The 16826-nt window shown below is 35.9% G+C and overlaps 1 protein-coding gene across 1 annotated transcript in view; it reads left to right on the forward strand.

Moving 5' to 3' along the window:
- The window catches only part of stxbp1b (syntaxin binding protein 1b), a 32612-nt gene extending 15996 nt beyond the window's left edge, over positions 1 to 16616 (forward strand). Inside the window, exons 7-20 of the mRNA XM_055020545.1 lie at positions 1907 to 2055; positions 2913 to 2997; positions 4219 to 4349; positions 5806 to 5913; positions 5996 to 6056; positions 7194 to 7259; positions 7992 to 8072; positions 8457 to 8595; positions 8864 to 8973; positions 10190 to 10291; positions 11496 to 11581; positions 11752 to 11906; positions 13121 to 13235; positions 15905 to 16616. Of these exons, the coding sequence (XP_054876520.1) occupies positions 1907 to 2055; positions 2913 to 2997; positions 4219 to 4349; positions 5806 to 5913; positions 5996 to 6056; positions 7194 to 7259; positions 7992 to 8072; positions 8457 to 8595; positions 8864 to 8973; positions 10190 to 10291; positions 11496 to 11581; positions 11752 to 11906; positions 13121 to 13221 (1374 nt within the window). The 3' untranslated portion in view covers positions 13222 to 13235; positions 15905 to 16616. The remainder of the gene's footprint in view (positions 1 to 1906; positions 2056 to 2912; positions 2998 to 4218; positions 4350 to 5805; positions 5914 to 5995; positions 6057 to 7193; positions 7260 to 7991; positions 8073 to 8456; positions 8596 to 8863; positions 8974 to 10189; positions 10292 to 11495; positions 11582 to 11751; positions 11907 to 13120; positions 13236 to 15904) is intronic.
- Positions 16617 to 16826: the final 210 nt, after the last annotated feature.

Consider the following 16826-nt stretch of genomic DNA (forward strand, 5'->3'; position numbering starts at 1 on the left):
ATTCTTGATTCCCTTACGTAGAAATCTTAAGGAATTTTCAACATATATAAGATATGTTACACTAATTTGCCCATCAGAATTAAAAAAAATTGTGATGGGCTGGTTTCTTGACCCTTTTTTAAAAATTATTTCTTTTAATCCAAAGGGAAATAAGCCAAGATACATTTTTTGTTGTTGTTGCAACACTATAGCTTTTTGACAGTTTGAAGGGGGTGAATTTCTCAAAATTCCATCAGAATTTTAAGAAATTCTGATGGAATGAAGTTTAACAAACAAAATGTAGTTTTATTTAAACCTTTACATCTTGATATGGATATTATTGCTCAATAATTTTGCACTTTGTGCAGTATTTTAGGATATAAAGGAGTCCTATGAAGATGCAGTTGTTCTCGTGGCTGATGAAGAAGAGGATCCTGCAGGAGTTCCTTTCTCACCACACCAGATGTTTGTTGTGCTTGAGGATCTAGTTGGAAAGATTTTTGTTCTATGTTGTGCATCTGAGGAATCCCGGAAAGTGTTGTAGATTTTTTGAGTTCATTCATTTGGTGTTGCATTATTACTTTTGGTATGAATAAATGTTGAATCATTGAGTTCAGCTGTATTTGCATTTGCTGTGGTGTACATCAATATATCAGAACATTGTGAACAAATATAATAATAATATATTATAATCAAAATGCATCTTCTGTGATTGTTATGACTAATGATAAATAAAATAATTTCCTTTTAAAAGATTGAAATTATTCTGACTTTGTACAGTATTCTAATTTATTGATGTACACCTAAATCAATGTTTCAAAAAGCACTTAGCAATTTGAATAAAAGTACAAATAAATAAGTGGCTTTAAGTTGTCAGCTGTAAAAGACCAATGTTTGATATTTGATAATGGCTTTTGTAGTCATAATTTATGTTTGAAGCTACAGTTTTGAGTTAATAAAAACTGAATGGAAAAAAAAATCTGAGTTTGTTGTATTAATACAACTCATACAGTTTTGTGCAATTGGTTTCTCCACTTGGATCGAAGTTATTTAAATAAGAACCTCTCAAGTTAATTTCTTAATTTTAGTATGGACATATAATCAATTTAAATAAGTATGAATAAATGGGGCATCTCAGTTCAACATACATACTAAATAAAATGAGTTAAAGAAATGTATTTGAGTTGCCTTATCATTGCTTTGAGTTCCTTAGACTCTTATTATTAAATGTAGAATATTCTACCCTTTTCAAATGCAGAGGTGTTTGTAAGAATGAAACAATATCAGACATCAAGTTTTTATTGAAATTAAATTAAACATAAATATCCACAAATATAGATCCCTGAAAACTCTTTATTTTGCAATAATGCAGAGGACTGCATAGGTCACTGTGCACCTGAAATTATAGGATATTCTTAATATACACTATTACTGTAGACATGCAACTTCAATCCCACATAATATTCCTACCAATACATTATGTGCTAACCCGTGCTAAACCGTGTATTTAGCACAGTTTAATAAAAAATAAGTGTTATTAAATATTATAATATTGTTTAAAGTATCATATAGACAAAATAACCCATAAAACAATGTATTTTCTCCTGATTCACATTTTTGATGCCAAGCAATGACTTTCTTGTTTACAGTAAAGACATTGCAGACAGAAAACTAAAACCATTTACAAATATGTTGACAAGCTGCCTGTCATGTACACTTAAAACATGAAGTAATACAGCAGCACCTTAATGAAAAGCCAGATATAAAATAAGTAAGTTAAAGCTTACCATAATCTTTGACGAAATAAAACAGATGAAATGAAACTTCCACAGGTTGGATGTCTGGATAAAAAATTGCTGAATAAGCTTCATCAGGGTGCGCAACAGTAGTGCTTACTGCCTCTGTAAACTTTATGATCTTTGTTCAGGTCTTCTCTCTAGATAAAGTGGATGCCTTTCAAGACTTCTACAGCCCCTTCAAAGCTGATGTGAAGAATAACATGTTGGAGCGTTGTGCTGAACAGATAGCCACCCTGTGTGCAACGCTTAAAGAATATCCTGGAGTCCGTTACAGAGGGTGAGAGCAAAGCATTTCAGCTTTCTGTCTTTGTTTCTCCTTGCATTGATATGATGGAAGTAACTAGTTCAGCTCTGAGACAAGATCCTTTGGAGGTGAGAGAAAAAGAGCAAATAAAAATGACATCCATTTTAGTCCTGACCATTTAGATTTTGAATGTTAACCAAATAAATACAACATAATACAATTTGTATGGATTCTTTCTTTCCCACTGTCCTTTAAGGTGATTTGATTTTAATAAAATCAGTTGAATTATCAGTCACCATATAATAAAGCTTCTATTAATGTTCTTTGGTTTCTACACTGAATTATAAATTTAAATGGAGGCCCCGGTTGTTTGTTTTGTTTTAAAGTTGGAACTATGTAATCAGATACAAAAAAGACTTTTAAAAAGACTTACAGGAATAAGTAACAAACTTTGTAATTACTGCCTGTTTTTTTCCTGTAAGCGTGAACTTACCTTCCAGTGAAGGCTGTTTTTTTGTACCATATTCTATTTTGGCCCAATAGTGTTAATCCTGGCTGATGTGGTTTGATGTGATGCGATGTGATATTTTTGAGTTTAGATTTGAACAATTTTTATTAAATTGGGGAAAAAAAAGCAGTGACAAAAAATTGCACATGTGTCTCACATGCCTTATACTTACAGTTTCAAATCCATTGACATTGAAAAGGTTACTCAAATGTTGGTAATTGGTGAAAAAAACAACTTCAGACATCATGATGACTCAAACAATTAGGATTAAAAGGTGAACCAGTGAAAAAATAAAGGTAATTAAAGTGTCTCTTTTAGAAAGTTATGGTTAGAACTAACTAAGGATTTGAGCTGATCTCTATTTATCTATGCTTTGTGTCAGGGAGTACAAAGACTGTGCAGTTCTTGCCCAGATGCTTCAGGAGAAACTCGACGGATACAAGGCTGATGACCCCACTATGGGAGAGGTATGGTATGGAAATACATCGCCACTGAGAGCAACCACACTAAGATGATTAACATTATAAAAGTGGGATTTTTCTAATAGTTTTTAGCTGTTCGTTTTTTGTTTTTCTTTGTAGGATGTAATGAATATAGAATAGAATAGAATAGAATAGAATAGAATAGAATAGAATAGAATAGAATAGAAAAGAATAGAAAAGAATTCAACTTTATTGTCATTGACATACAACTTCAAGACTTTTATAAAAACCATTAGGTGTTCATATGTATTTGTTTTGGATTTTGTTTAGTCCAACGCTTTACTAGCATTAAAGTTAAAGGCACTAAAGTGACCTATACTTTTTGGAGACATGTTCTTTAGAAAAATGCAGAGAAACCATGAGTTCATGATTTGCAGTCACAGGTTTGAGTCCCGGCCCCTTGACTTTTGCCACCTGTCTTCTCCCTCTCTCACACCCACTTTCCTGTCAATCTGCTATGACATAAAGGCCAATAAAGCCAAAACATCCTAAAAAATACAACAACAAAAAAAATCCCCAAAAAACAAACAAAAGAAAAGCCTTAATTTTACTATTAATTTATTGTTTGTATTGTCAGTGTTGGAAGTGTCATGTTGGAACAATCTACCACTTGTTTAACAGTGGTAAACAAGTGTTTACAAGTGTAACAAGGATGTTGTTAGATGGAAAGCCTTAACTTGACCACTCCAAATATTCTTCTTGTTACGGCTGAATAGTTCTACCCAGAGAATCCAGAAAGTTAACTTCTAACATCATGTTCTCAAAACCAGAAACATGCAGACTGAGAAAGACATGCTTTCTAAAAAGGTTGTATCTTTCTTGGTTGCGTACTCTTGGTTCATGTGGACATTAAACTCAATTCATTGTCAACATCAAATGCTGTTCCTGTTAAAATGTTTATGCCAACACTATTTAGTAATCAACACATAAACTGACTTGTTCTGAAAATAGACATTCCTTAACATGTTATGTTTTGACACGTTAAATTTGCCTCAGATGATTAGCTATATCCAGCAGATAATCATCAGATAATTTGTACCAGCCCATTTTGGAGATTTACTGCCTTTACTGGGCGCACTGGATCTTCTCACCCTTACTGTTGTCACTCTTTGGCAACTGCCTACTATTTTTTCTTTAAATCTGCTGTAGTATTTCTTGATCATATGCAGTTAATAGGCATTCACTTATGTTTATGCTCTGATTTAGGGACCGGACAAGTGTCGCACTCAGCTGTTGATTCTGGATCGTGGCTTTGACCCTGTATCCCCTCTCTTGCATGAGCTAACACTGCAGGCCATGGCCTACGACTTGCTGGGAATTGAAAATGACGTCTACAGGTACACATGCTACACAAGGCCTTTTAATCAACAATTTTGTCTAGCACTTTTAGTATATGTTTGGTTATGCACATTCACAAAAGTATTTTTTACTTACAGTGTTTTTGATATTAATTTCAGCTTGCTTTAAAAAAGAGAGAAAATATTAAATTCTCAGAATATTCACTGCTCATAAAGGATAATTTTTGGTTTTTGGCAGTTACTGACACGTAGCTCTGCCGTGAGCTTTGAGATTGACGCAATCAGCAGGAGTTTTTTTGTCAGATTGGGAAACTGTAGGTACCATCTGCAGCAATTCACAGCTAGCTCAGAAACAACCAATAGGCCTAAGCACCTTCAACCCCACCTGTGTACACGCCAAAGGAAAATTAAATGTTCTACAGTTTCCTCTGTAGAGACATTCTTCTTTTTCTGACTTGTGTGGCAAACAGACCTAAAGACTTCGTTCATTTCCTTCACGACCATTGACAGACTACAACCTTACATAGGCAAACTACATTTCTAAAACAGTGCAGAACATTGACGTCATTGTTCCCATTTGCTTCATCTGTTTGCTGATTGGTCCAGTTCAAATTCAACTGGAGAAATCGAGTTCAATGAAAGAAATCCCATATGAAGCACTGAAGGGAGATGGAAATTGAGCAGAATTGAGCATCAACATAATGACAGGCTAGGCAGCCAATCATTGTAAGCTATGATATGAAGGATACTCTCTCTGAATACAAGACAAATGGATACAACCATCATGTAACTAACAACCAACACTTTGGAGGAATCTTGCTGAGACCATTTGGAATCTTTTTCATAAAGATTAGAGTGTTTCTGAAGTGATAAAATGGGTTCAGTCCAGCAGCAAGGTGTAATTAAAATGTTTGACAACATTACTATTAGTCTCTGGTTCTGGTCCATAGTTCCACGATCCTTGAGAGATATTATACTGATTTTTTCATTGTTTTCCTGCTTCATTTAAAGGATTAGGCCCAGCTTGAACACCAACCCATTCTTTTTTAGATTTCTTAAAGCAGGGACTTGTTGAAAACATGCAGGACACTGTTCATTGGGTTCTCAAACTGGTTTTACCTGCTCTATCTGACCACTAAAATACAACATTAGGCATACTGATGTAAATCTAAAACACAAATGTTAAGTTGAATTTTAACATCCATTACATTAGCTACATTAGCTACAGTAATTTCTGATATTACCTGAGGGAGTCTTCCCAGGGGATCAATAAAGTACGAGTCTAAGTCTAAGTCTAAGTAATAGCTGCAGCTATTGATGTAGCTACAGCTACATTAATTTTGTACATTACTGTACAATATTACAGTAATGTAAAGTAATGTAATATTACTGTACATTAGCTACAGTAATTTTACTGTAGCTAATGTGAGAAAGCTAATGAATAACTCTCTGGTGCACAAAAGCTGCATCTAATCCTGCTTCCACTCTCACTCAGTTATGAGACCAGTGGGATGGGAGAAACCCGAATAAAGGAGGTGGTTCTGGACGAGGATGATGACCTGTGGCTGACTCTGAGACACAAACACATAGCTGAGGTGTCAACGTGAGTGCTTTCTGTTGCAGGACTCAGAAGAGCTTCTCTTGCCTTTTTTGCTAACTCTTCCTTATCGTGTCACTCTGAGCAGGGCTGTAACTCGCTCTCTGAAAGAATTCTCTGCCAGCAAGAAGATGAACACAGGAGAAAAGGTAGAGGCCAGGCTGTGTTCTGTTTCACTGTTTTATACACAAACACATGAAGACACAAGGAAAAGGTGGCAGTGCTGTTCTGTGACAGAGCATTAGCCTGTGCTTTGTTTGTTAATGAAGTAGATGATCTGAGAAAAAAAAAAGAAAGTTGAAAGTGAATAAAAATCAATACTTTTGGAGCTATATACTCTGGACTAAACCGACCAAAGCTACAATGTTGTACCGTAATGCAAAGTGCCTAGTTTTGAGCTCCATGTTTTGACAAACACCTTCCAGAATCTGTTAAGCATAGTAGTGGAGAGCTTGTTCAGCATTCACTTTGAAGTCATTGAATTAACCATTACCATCTCTATGTATTAAAATAGTTCATTCAAATGTTAGATTCTCTAAAGTAAGACATGCAACTGGACAGTAATTAGAATGAAATCCGTTAAATCTGTTCATACAGAAAAATTCCAAGTTTATTATGTACATTCTGAATTTATCCGAGTTATTAAACAATGCAGTCAACCTCAGTCCTTTAACAGGAAGAAACTTCCAGCAGAATCACAACATGAACAGTGTGAACAGCCTTCTGCTAGGACCAACTGAGGTGTTTCAGAAGACTGAGCAGACACCCACAAACAAAACAACAACATGGTAGCACTGATCTAGGAGAACTTTCTATGTTAAAGTTAAAGGTTAAAGGCAACAGTAGCTCCTTCAATAGCTTCATCCAGGAGAGATACACAGCTCAGCATTTAAGCTCTGAGCCTCTTTAGTCATAAGGATGAAAGAAAGTGCATACAGTTAGTCACAGTAAAATCCATGATTGCAAACCATGATACAGGGATCAAAGTGAAAAATGCATTTATTCCTTTTCGACAACCTGCTTCTTTGTTAACACTTTAACAATGCAACCAACAAAATAAGTTTGAAATGGTATGGTATTCCTACCCAGACAAAACTCAGTGTTTTTATGAAGCAAAAGAAATTGTGATTTTTGTTGTTAAAACATGACAAAAAAACTATAAAAATAACCACTGTATGCTAGCAGAACATGAATGGTTTGGGCACACATAAAATTAGGGATATTGTGAAATAAACATTAATTCTTTTCTGTTTCACTGGGTTACAAAATAAGTTCTGTGCTTTCAGACCACAATGAAGGAGCTGTCTCAGATGCTAAAGAAGATGCCTCAGTATCAGAAAGAGCTCAGCAAGGTCAGAACCCAAGTCCTGTGTCTGTCCGTCTGTCATTATACTTTGTTTATTTTTGGGCCATTATATTGACAATGGAAATAATGCTGGTAGCAAAAACTCAAGAAGGTTAGAGCAGTTATTAGTTGTAGAGAACTATTACTTTTTCACATAATCCAATTGTATGTACTATAAATAATTAAATAATGATCGAAAACGGCATTTTGTATTTACTCAGATATTTTTTTATATATTTTACTTTTTGGCTTGATAAACTGAAAATGTAGACAAAAAAAAACCTGAAGAGATCAGTAATGATATTTCATAGTACTGTGGGATACTGACTGCTGTCTGCTGATGAATTATACGATGAAAACTGTTCCCTTATAGTCCAAAAAAAAGCTAAAAAAATAATTTACACTTTTCCATGTGTCAGGTTGACTGAGCACTTTAATTAATTGCATGTTCTGTGGCTCTTTGTTGCCCATTTAAAATGTGTGGGAAAATTCTCATTCATTCAACAAGTGTGGTCAGAGATGTTTGATTTACCACACAAGCTATTTGTTACTCTTTGTATAATCACATAACGTTGCCGTATTATCTAACTCTATGGCATGATCGGCAATCATTAACATCTTTCTAGCAAAAAGTCCTTGGCAACATTAATATTAGTGCTACTAAGAGAAGACAACTTGATGTTTCATTAGTCATTGTTACTTATGCCAAATTTGTTAAAAGCACCTTTCCTTTCTTTAGTATTCAACCCATCTTCACCTTGCAGAGGACTGTATGAACCGCTACCAGGGTGCTGTGGACAAACTCTGTCGTGTGGAGCAGGTATAACACACAAACACACACACATGTAAGGAGCAAGAGTTCCGATTTTTTTAGATGTTACTACATCTAACAAGTTGGGTGTGGAGGAAGAACCTTTGTCCCTCTATATCAGGGTGGAGTATTGTGGCGAAGGGGTGCAATGTATTTTAGAACATTGTTCCAGGTGCCCTAATTCAATAATGAATGAATCACTTCACATTCAGATATCAAGATCAGATTGGAAGTATAAAAATTGGATAGAAGCATCTCAACAAAGAACCTCAAAAAGAAACTTTGCTCCCCCACCAGAACCAATAACTGGTCCGTGCATTTAACGCACACTTAATTTAACTGAAAAATATTAATTTTTTGAAGTGTAATCATTTGTCATTTACTGATTTGCAGGATTTGGCAATGGGTACAGATGCAGAGGGTGAGAAGATCAAGGATCCCATGAGGCTCATTGTTCCCATCCTCCTGGATGCCAATGTCAACGTGTCCGACAAGATCCGCATCATCCTGCTCTACATCTTCATGAAGAATGGTCAGGCAGCATTAGTGCCTCCAGTTCTTTTTTTATGACTTTGTACATGATGTGTTGTCTTCTCTGTAATGTAATCTGAGTTATTGTTTCTGTGTTTTGTACTAAGATTGTATCATTGCATTACATATATATGCATATATTTTGTTTGCATTTTGTTTTGCTGATTTGAAGTTAATCTCACTTATCCTGCTGTTTGCATGAATTGAAAATGTGACTGTGCATGCTTGCATGCATGTGTGCTGCATGTGTATCTGAATGTCTGTGTCAGGAGTGACTGAGGAGAACCTGTGTAAGCTCCTGCAGCATGCTAACATCCCACCTGAGGACAGCGACATTATTTCCAACATGGCCCACCTGGGCGTTCCCATTGTCTCTGAGGTGAGCTGTTCTGGTCAGGGAGTCAGCTATGAACCTTCAGTTTCATTATGTTAAACATAAAGTCTGTTCAGTTCACTCATATGGTTAAATTCAGTTTTTATTCCAAAAGTTTCAATCTAAGGGAACTCAAATCAACTGCATAGCAGGGATGGGTGACATAGACTTAATATTTTATCACAAAATTTTGTGGTACTAATTTAATAATTTTAATGACAAAACAAGCTATTTATTACTTCTTTTTTGATAATTGTGTGACAGCCCATGACAAAATTTTGGCAAGTATAGTTTTAAATTTACATCTGCAAACCTATTTTATGAGGCTTTGTTTGTTACCTGCGTGGTAGCCCATCATCAGGGCAGGGCTCTATGTGACAGCAGAGGAGAGGAGTGACGGGGCGAGGGGGAGAGGACGCTTTTGTCAGACAAAATTACTAAAATGTGGGACACTGATAAAATAGGTTTTAAAACCCAGAAATGCTACTGTGGGACATATAGTATACACTGTAAAGACAAAACAAAACATTTCAAAAAGGACACTTTTTTTTCCAAAGAGGAAAAATGGCAGGTGCTCTAGCATGACCTTGTGTCTATCTGCACATGTCCTTATTCCTGACATATGGAATATAATGTAGCAAAGTCAAAGCAGCAACCTTGTTGTATAACTAACCTTAAGCCGTCTCTAATTCTACATTCAGTCAACTAATGTTCCACTCTACTCATATGTATATTAAATGATTTATGTTTGAAGTGGAATAATGCTGATCTACAGGCATAACATAACCTCTGTACTCAGACAGAGCTGAGAACCATTACTCTCCATATCCATATTGCAAATGAATCACACATGCAAAAAAACGGGCTTAATTAGTACTTACAATTCCGACTCCTGACTTGCGATGGGAGTAGTTCTGAGTGTGATGGTTTTATAACTGAATGTGGGGTTGTGACATAGACATTGACCAAGCTGTACAGTTTACCAACAGGAAACTTTAACTGCAGTACCCACCCTTTATCCCAAAGGGGGCAGCACTAAGATGGTTTTAGTTCAAATGTTGCAGAATAAGTTTACTTGAAAATGTCACACAGTGTTCAGTAGCAAAATATAGTACACATAGCACCCAGTTTGTGATGGATATATGCAAAAAAAGTAAATTTTGTGCTCTATAACTCATTTTTTCTATCCAGTTGAAAAGTTTTACTGGTGTGTTTGTTGCAGGGAACCACAAAAAAGCCCAAGAAACCTGATCGTAAGGAACGGGTCAGTGAGCAAACATACCAGCTCTCCAGATGGACACCACTCATCAAAGATCTTATTGAGGTACTGGTGCAACAATGATGATGATGATAATAATAATAATAATAATAATAATAATAATAATAATAATAATAATAATAATAATAATAATAATAATAAATAAATAAAGATAATAATAATAAGTACATCTGCAAGGAGAATTGTACAACCCTCGAAGTCAGCACCACCCCGTCATCATCTCTTGCGCCAATCCTGCAGCTGTTCGCTAGATGTCGCATTTGGCAAATCTTCCAAATAGCCTCGAGTCCAGTTCAATGCGAGGCCAGGAGTATGTCTTAAAAGTTTTGCTGAAACTGGGCCTTCATGAAAAGAGTTATTGTTACTTGCTGTTCTGTGTGGAAGGATTGGTGAGCACTTCCTATGGGATAAGACACAAGATTGAAAATTTGTCATTTAGCCACGCCCACATGGTTAAGCCACCAGCCAGTGTGGAGAAGATTCATTTAGCTGATATTAACAGCCAGTGTTAGTCAGTTGACACAGGTGTAAACCTATTTGAATCAAAGAGTAATCAAGAGGAAACAGTCTGACAAGAAGACTGTCAATGTTAGCTATGACAAACATTTTGGTGAACACACAAACGATTTATAAACTTATCCTTCAAATTTTTTTATGAAGCTTAACACATCCAGCTTAAATCTGTTCTTGTTTTTGGAGCTTTTGATGACATCTGAATAAGTCAATGAACATCATCAGTAGTCCTGCAACGGCCGAGGAGCATCCTGTTCCCTGCACAATGGAAGTGTTCTATGTGGTGAAAAAATGCAGAAGTCCTGAAAAGGAAGTCCATGGCATATAGGCAATTGACTCATGACATGTGACTTCGCCATGCCCACATCCTCCACTGATGTCTTCTCTCACTGTCATGTTGATAAGGTCACATCAGATAGGGACAGATCAATGTAAAACATGACACTTCCTGTTCTCAGTGAGCGTGGCTTCAATGATTTAACCATTGAGTATTGTGAGTATTGTATGTGAGTATTGTAAGGGTTCAGATGGGATCAATCACTGAAGGTTTGTTGTCTCAGTGAGTTTGAGGCCTGGCCACGTACCATCACCATGCATAATAATTCTCTGTTTTGATAAGTTTTAGTAGGCTAAGAAGAATAAACACTATGAATACAATACTTTACAGCACTGTCGCTGCTCGGGCCTAATAATTCAGAATGACAGAGCAGAATGCGTTTTGCTCATGTTTCTACAGGACGCAATTGAGGACAAACTTGACCCAAAACAGTACCCATACATCTCTCAGCGACAAGTTTCTGCCAAGGCCAGTGCTCCGTCAAGGTGCATATTTTTTTTTAAATACAAGTATTACATGATGCAATAAATGTACATATATGACGCTGTATTAATGACTGATATTATTTCTGTAGGAATAATGTAGATGTTCCTGAACTACAAATTCTGTGATGTTCAGAATTGCACTACAAAGGCTGTTTTTTTTCATCATCCAGTGCTCGCTATGGTAACTGGCACAAGAACCGAGGCCCCACAGAGATGAAGACCGGTCCCAGGATCATAGTCTTCATAATTGGAGGCATGGCATACAGTGAAATGCGCTGTGTGTATGAGGTCACACAGGCTAATGGCAAATGGGAGGCTCTGATTGGTAAGTTTACTGCAGCAGTCTTTAAGGGAAAACTAGTGTTTTCCCTTAAAGTAAGGGAAAACTATTGTTTTCCCTTAAAGAAAACACCAGTTTTCTTTTAACTGATGTTTTCCTTTAAGGAAAACATATAGGTCATACAAATAAAGACAGCATCTTGTCACAAGAATTTGTGGAATATCAGAGTTGAACATTCACAAATGTGGAACCAATCACCCTGATGTTTTCCTTTAAGGAAAACAAATCTAACTCTCAGATGTAGAAACTCAGAAGATTTACTGTGTGTCAAAAAGCTTGTAGTTTATGACAGAAAGATTCCATTGCATACAAAAAAGGACCTGTTTCAGTTTTATGTGTTACACTTCAATAGTTTGTTGAGTCGTTAATAATGTTAATAGTATTAGAAGCAACACACATTTAGGTTACTTTTAAATAATATTTTTGCAAAATTTTGTCAGTCATTAATACTGACTCACTGATACACGGTATATGAAGGTGTTTAGTACTGGATTCAGTGGGACTAAACTGTGTTTGTATTGCAGACACTTGACAGAGTGAGAGTGTCTGTATGTTGATCACACTCTGAGGATCTGTATGTTATTGGGACTTGTTGTGAGTAACCGAGAGTCTGATGTATGAAGCAGAAAGTAACAGCTGAGCCTGGTTAGTAGTGAGGCACAATATATCAGCATCTGTATTGTTGATATCAGTCATATTTTCTAAGATATCCAATAAATAAAACTGAGCTGATATTAACAGCCAGTGTTTATTGTCATCTTGTTGATATTTGTTTCCAGGGTAAAAGGTTGGTCATGTAGTTTTTGTTTGGTCATGTGACAGGCAGCACAGGATTAAGAGCAGTTTCAGTAAAGCAGTGGTGAAGTCAGCGGTGTGGTTGCTTTTTTTTTCAAGGTGTCAAAAGGGTAGTGATATATATATTTGTCAGTGTCAGTCATCGGCCATATCAGCAATATTAGAATTGGATATTGACATTGGCCTACATGTTCATAATGGTGAATCTCTACTATCTAATTATTTATGTTTTAAAATGCCATCACTTACCCACGTCCTGTCTTCTTTTTTTTCTTGTTTTTTCAGCTTAGTAAATCTTGAGTTAATTATTTTGGTCATGAGCAGTTTTATCTCTGCCTATGCCTAACAAGCTTTGCTGAAGGATTCCATTTTAACTGAGTGTTCAGGATTTTCTCCTCCTGTAGGCTCCACCCACATCCTCACACCCCCTAGATACCTAAAGGATCTGCAGCACCCAGACTTCCTGGATCCCAACGCCCTACCAGAGGAGTCACCGGCACAATAAAAACACATTCTCAAGTAAATATTTAAATGTTATGTTCCCTTGTGTTAGCTACTGGCTGTCTGACAACCCTCAGCACTGTTCCCTTCACTTTGATGGGAACAAAGTGAAGGGAACAGTAGATGTTCCTGAACTACAAATTCTGTGATGTTCAGTATTGCACTACAAAGGCTGTTTTTTTTGTAGTGCAATACTGAACATTGCACTACAATGTAGTAGCCAACATCAACTGTTGATGTTGGCTATGTTTTCTCAAGGTCTTTCCAACATTGACCCCATCAGATTCATGGCTCAGTAACCACTGGTGATTCAGCTGGTGATTCCTATACTTTTATAAAGAACGTATAGGTCATACAAATAAAGACAGCATCTTGTCACAAGAATTTGTGGAATATCAGAGTTGGAACATTCACAAATGTGGAACCAATCACCCTAAGAAAAAGGCCTCACCACAAACACAGAAATGTTACACTTTTCAAAATTTATGAAGATCTGAATGAAGTTAAAGAAAGAACCTGTGAAAAATGTTTTTAGTATTTTAAATTTTTGAAAGGAATTTCTGATAAAAAAGTATGAACATGCTTGTGAGTTGTACAATCTGGTAACTGTTTCAGCCAGGTTACTGAACTCATTTAACATCAAGCATGTTAAATGAGCATCAAGCAAGTTTTCCATTAACAAGATGTATCATTTGCAGCAAGTCAAAAACCAAATGTTAATTCTGTAAAAGTGCAACATATTTAAGAAAATAGCAGATCAATTTATTTCAGGTCACCTTAGCAATACGGCCAACTTATTAGCTTTAAACAATTTTTTGATGAAAAGCAAATAATTGTTCTGTGACCAGCTATGCTGTTGTTTATTCTCTGAAAAAGCTGCAACCTTACAGATTAAATTTTATCAAAAGAATTATAGCTTCACACTCCAAAGATTTCCTAAGAACAACAGTTCCACATCTGTTCTTTTTGCAGGGACTGTGCTCTTAGCCAACATTGTGGTACTGTTTTCTACAGCACAGATAAACAGAAAATCTCTTATTTCACCTATCCATTTAACTCAACCTACTTTAATTTTTGTGATTATTTCTTGATATAATGGAAATGTTATTTTTTCTATTTATGGATAGCCTGATTAATAGCACAATTTGTCCTGAAGTTATTACCAGAATAAACAGCATCAAATATACTGTTAACATTTGATGTCATGCTGAAAGAGTTTTGATATGGAATTATAAACTCTATCATGCTCTCTGACCTGTTGTAAGAGTATATATAATACATTTAAGTCATTTCATACATCATATGAAGCAAATGGGTTGTGCTCTTGTCTCCAAATATTTATCACTCATCAAACTATGAATTTTCCTACACTCCTGGAGGGTTGGAGGTATCTGTCAGTAGGGTATCCATTTCTCTGATTTGGTTTTGCTCCCTTGCTGATGAGTTTTCTCCAAATTGTAACTTTTATTATTATATTACTATCTATTATTTCCTTTATTTTAAAGCAGAACCAGCATGTGTTGCTTTCTGAACAGCTGGAACAACATTAGCGCAAAGGAAGCGATAATGTCCTTTGCATCTGGGTACTTCCATTCCCCATTGGCATCACTTAGCACCGGCACCTGCAACACTCTGACACTAACTGGTTTCCAGTCCTTAGCCAAATCTGATTCTTACCACAACACAATCGCTACATCCTATAGCATGAGGTCATAACTCAGCTGTCGAACCATCACAACGTCGCTCTTGGTCAAACTCAGTTGTTATATCTTCATTCTGTTTCTAATCTCTGTCTCAAACATGCATTCTACTCCCATTAACTTAATATATTAATGTTAGTGACTTTATGTAAAATTTCATTGAGCTTCATTTTATTGCTGCAAGATTTATTCCACACTTAAAAATGAAAATAGTGTGGTGCTGTGGTGGTGCATGTTTGAAGCCCAACCCATATATGGAGGCTGTAGTCCTCAACACAGACGTCACAGATTCGAGTTCTGGCTTGAATTACTCACGTTCCTTTCAATTCACTGTCAAATAAAGGTCACTAGAGTCAATAGTACCTTTTAAAAAAGAGAAATATGGAAGATTATTCATGGTGTAATAGTCCTAATAGGTTTATAGGAACGACAGGATGTGTTTAGTTTTATTGTTAGTTATAATTAACATAAAGAGGTAGAGGTAAAACCAGCAAGCATGTTAAGGGGTAAGTGGGAATGAGTCAACTCTGCAGAATAAACAGAACCTTAAAGAGCAGCTCAGACTTTGGTGCTGGATTCTAAAAGATGTTTTTGAAACACTGAAAATTCTAGAAATCCAGTTCTTTCTTGGTCAGACACGTTATGACATCGAACTTTCATTCTTAAAATGTTATCTTCTTAAATTAATGGCCTAAATTGTAAAATGGAAAATCACTTTTGGCAACAAATGACTATTTTGGGAAGGTGACAATTTGCAAGTTTGAAACTGATCAGCATGGAGCTGCTAACAGAAAAAGGCTAAAGCTTGTGTGATTTTGCTCAGGTCTCTTATTCACACAGACATTTTGATTCATACTGTTTTCCTCTCCAATTTCAGTCAGCATCTTAAACAAAATGCATTTGAAGACCATTGGATTTCTGTTTATCTGAGTTTCCAGATAAACAGAAGATGCTGAAAAGTAACACTGTATTTTCCTGTTTTTTCAGGATCAACAGAAATCCTCACCCCATCTTCCCTTCTTAAAACCCTGAAAGATTTGGGGAAGGGAGAGCAGCCCAGTTAACGTGTTCCTTCATCAACCCCCATAAGTTAAAGCTTTGTGCATCCAGTGATAACCCCTGTTAAGTCACTGTAAAGTGACTCTGTTATTTAAATGATATGATTGTTGGATTTGCTGTGCTGAATTTTGCTGCAGTTTATGCAGCAAAATTAAGCTGTGTTGAGTTTTACTGCTGTTTGTTTGACATATAGAGAATTTATGATGATTGAATAAACTTGTGATTTAGTTTAGATAATAAGATGGCATACAGAGAATAACATATTATTCATTCAGAGATTCATTTGTAACAAAACAGTTGTGTGTTTCTTAGAAGCAAACAGGCTATAAATATGCAGAATTATGATATTTCATGTGTGATGATGTGTTGGACCACAAGTGACAACAGAAAGCCATGCTAATAATGGTTTAGTTCTAGCGCCATGTTCTTCTTAGTCAGTGGTGTTTGTAGTTTTTAGTTACCTTTTAGCTCCAAATGTTTGCTCCTAATGCTGCTGTTGAGTTGTATTGCATTGTAACATTTTATTTCAAATCTATTTTTAGAGGAGACTGGTTTCCTGACAAACAATAACAGCAATGTTGCCGTTAATGTTTTGACATCTGCAGTTGTGAAGGAGCTAATAAATTTGTTTAAATTAAAATCTAGTTTGGTTTTTGTGAACCTCCAAGCATTAACTCCTCTGATTTCAACTGTAATTTTAGTTTCAAAGTGTGGAATTAGAGCCAAGGATGATTCCTGTTTTCTTTTCAGAAGAACGCCTCTCATTACTTGCCATATTATCATAATATGGGTAAGTAATAAGTTATGGTTATCATAATATTATAAATGAATGTTAAATCAGAAACTAAAG

The sequence above is a fragment of the Poeciliopsis prolifica genome, unplaced genomic scaffold, assembly GCF_027474105.1.
Source record: "Poeciliopsis prolifica strain line A6 unplaced genomic scaffold, Auburn_PproV2 SCAFFOLD068, whole genome shotgun sequence".
NCBI lineage: Eukaryota > Metazoa > Chordata > Actinopteri > Cyprinodontiformes > Poeciliidae > Poeciliopsis > Poeciliopsis prolifica.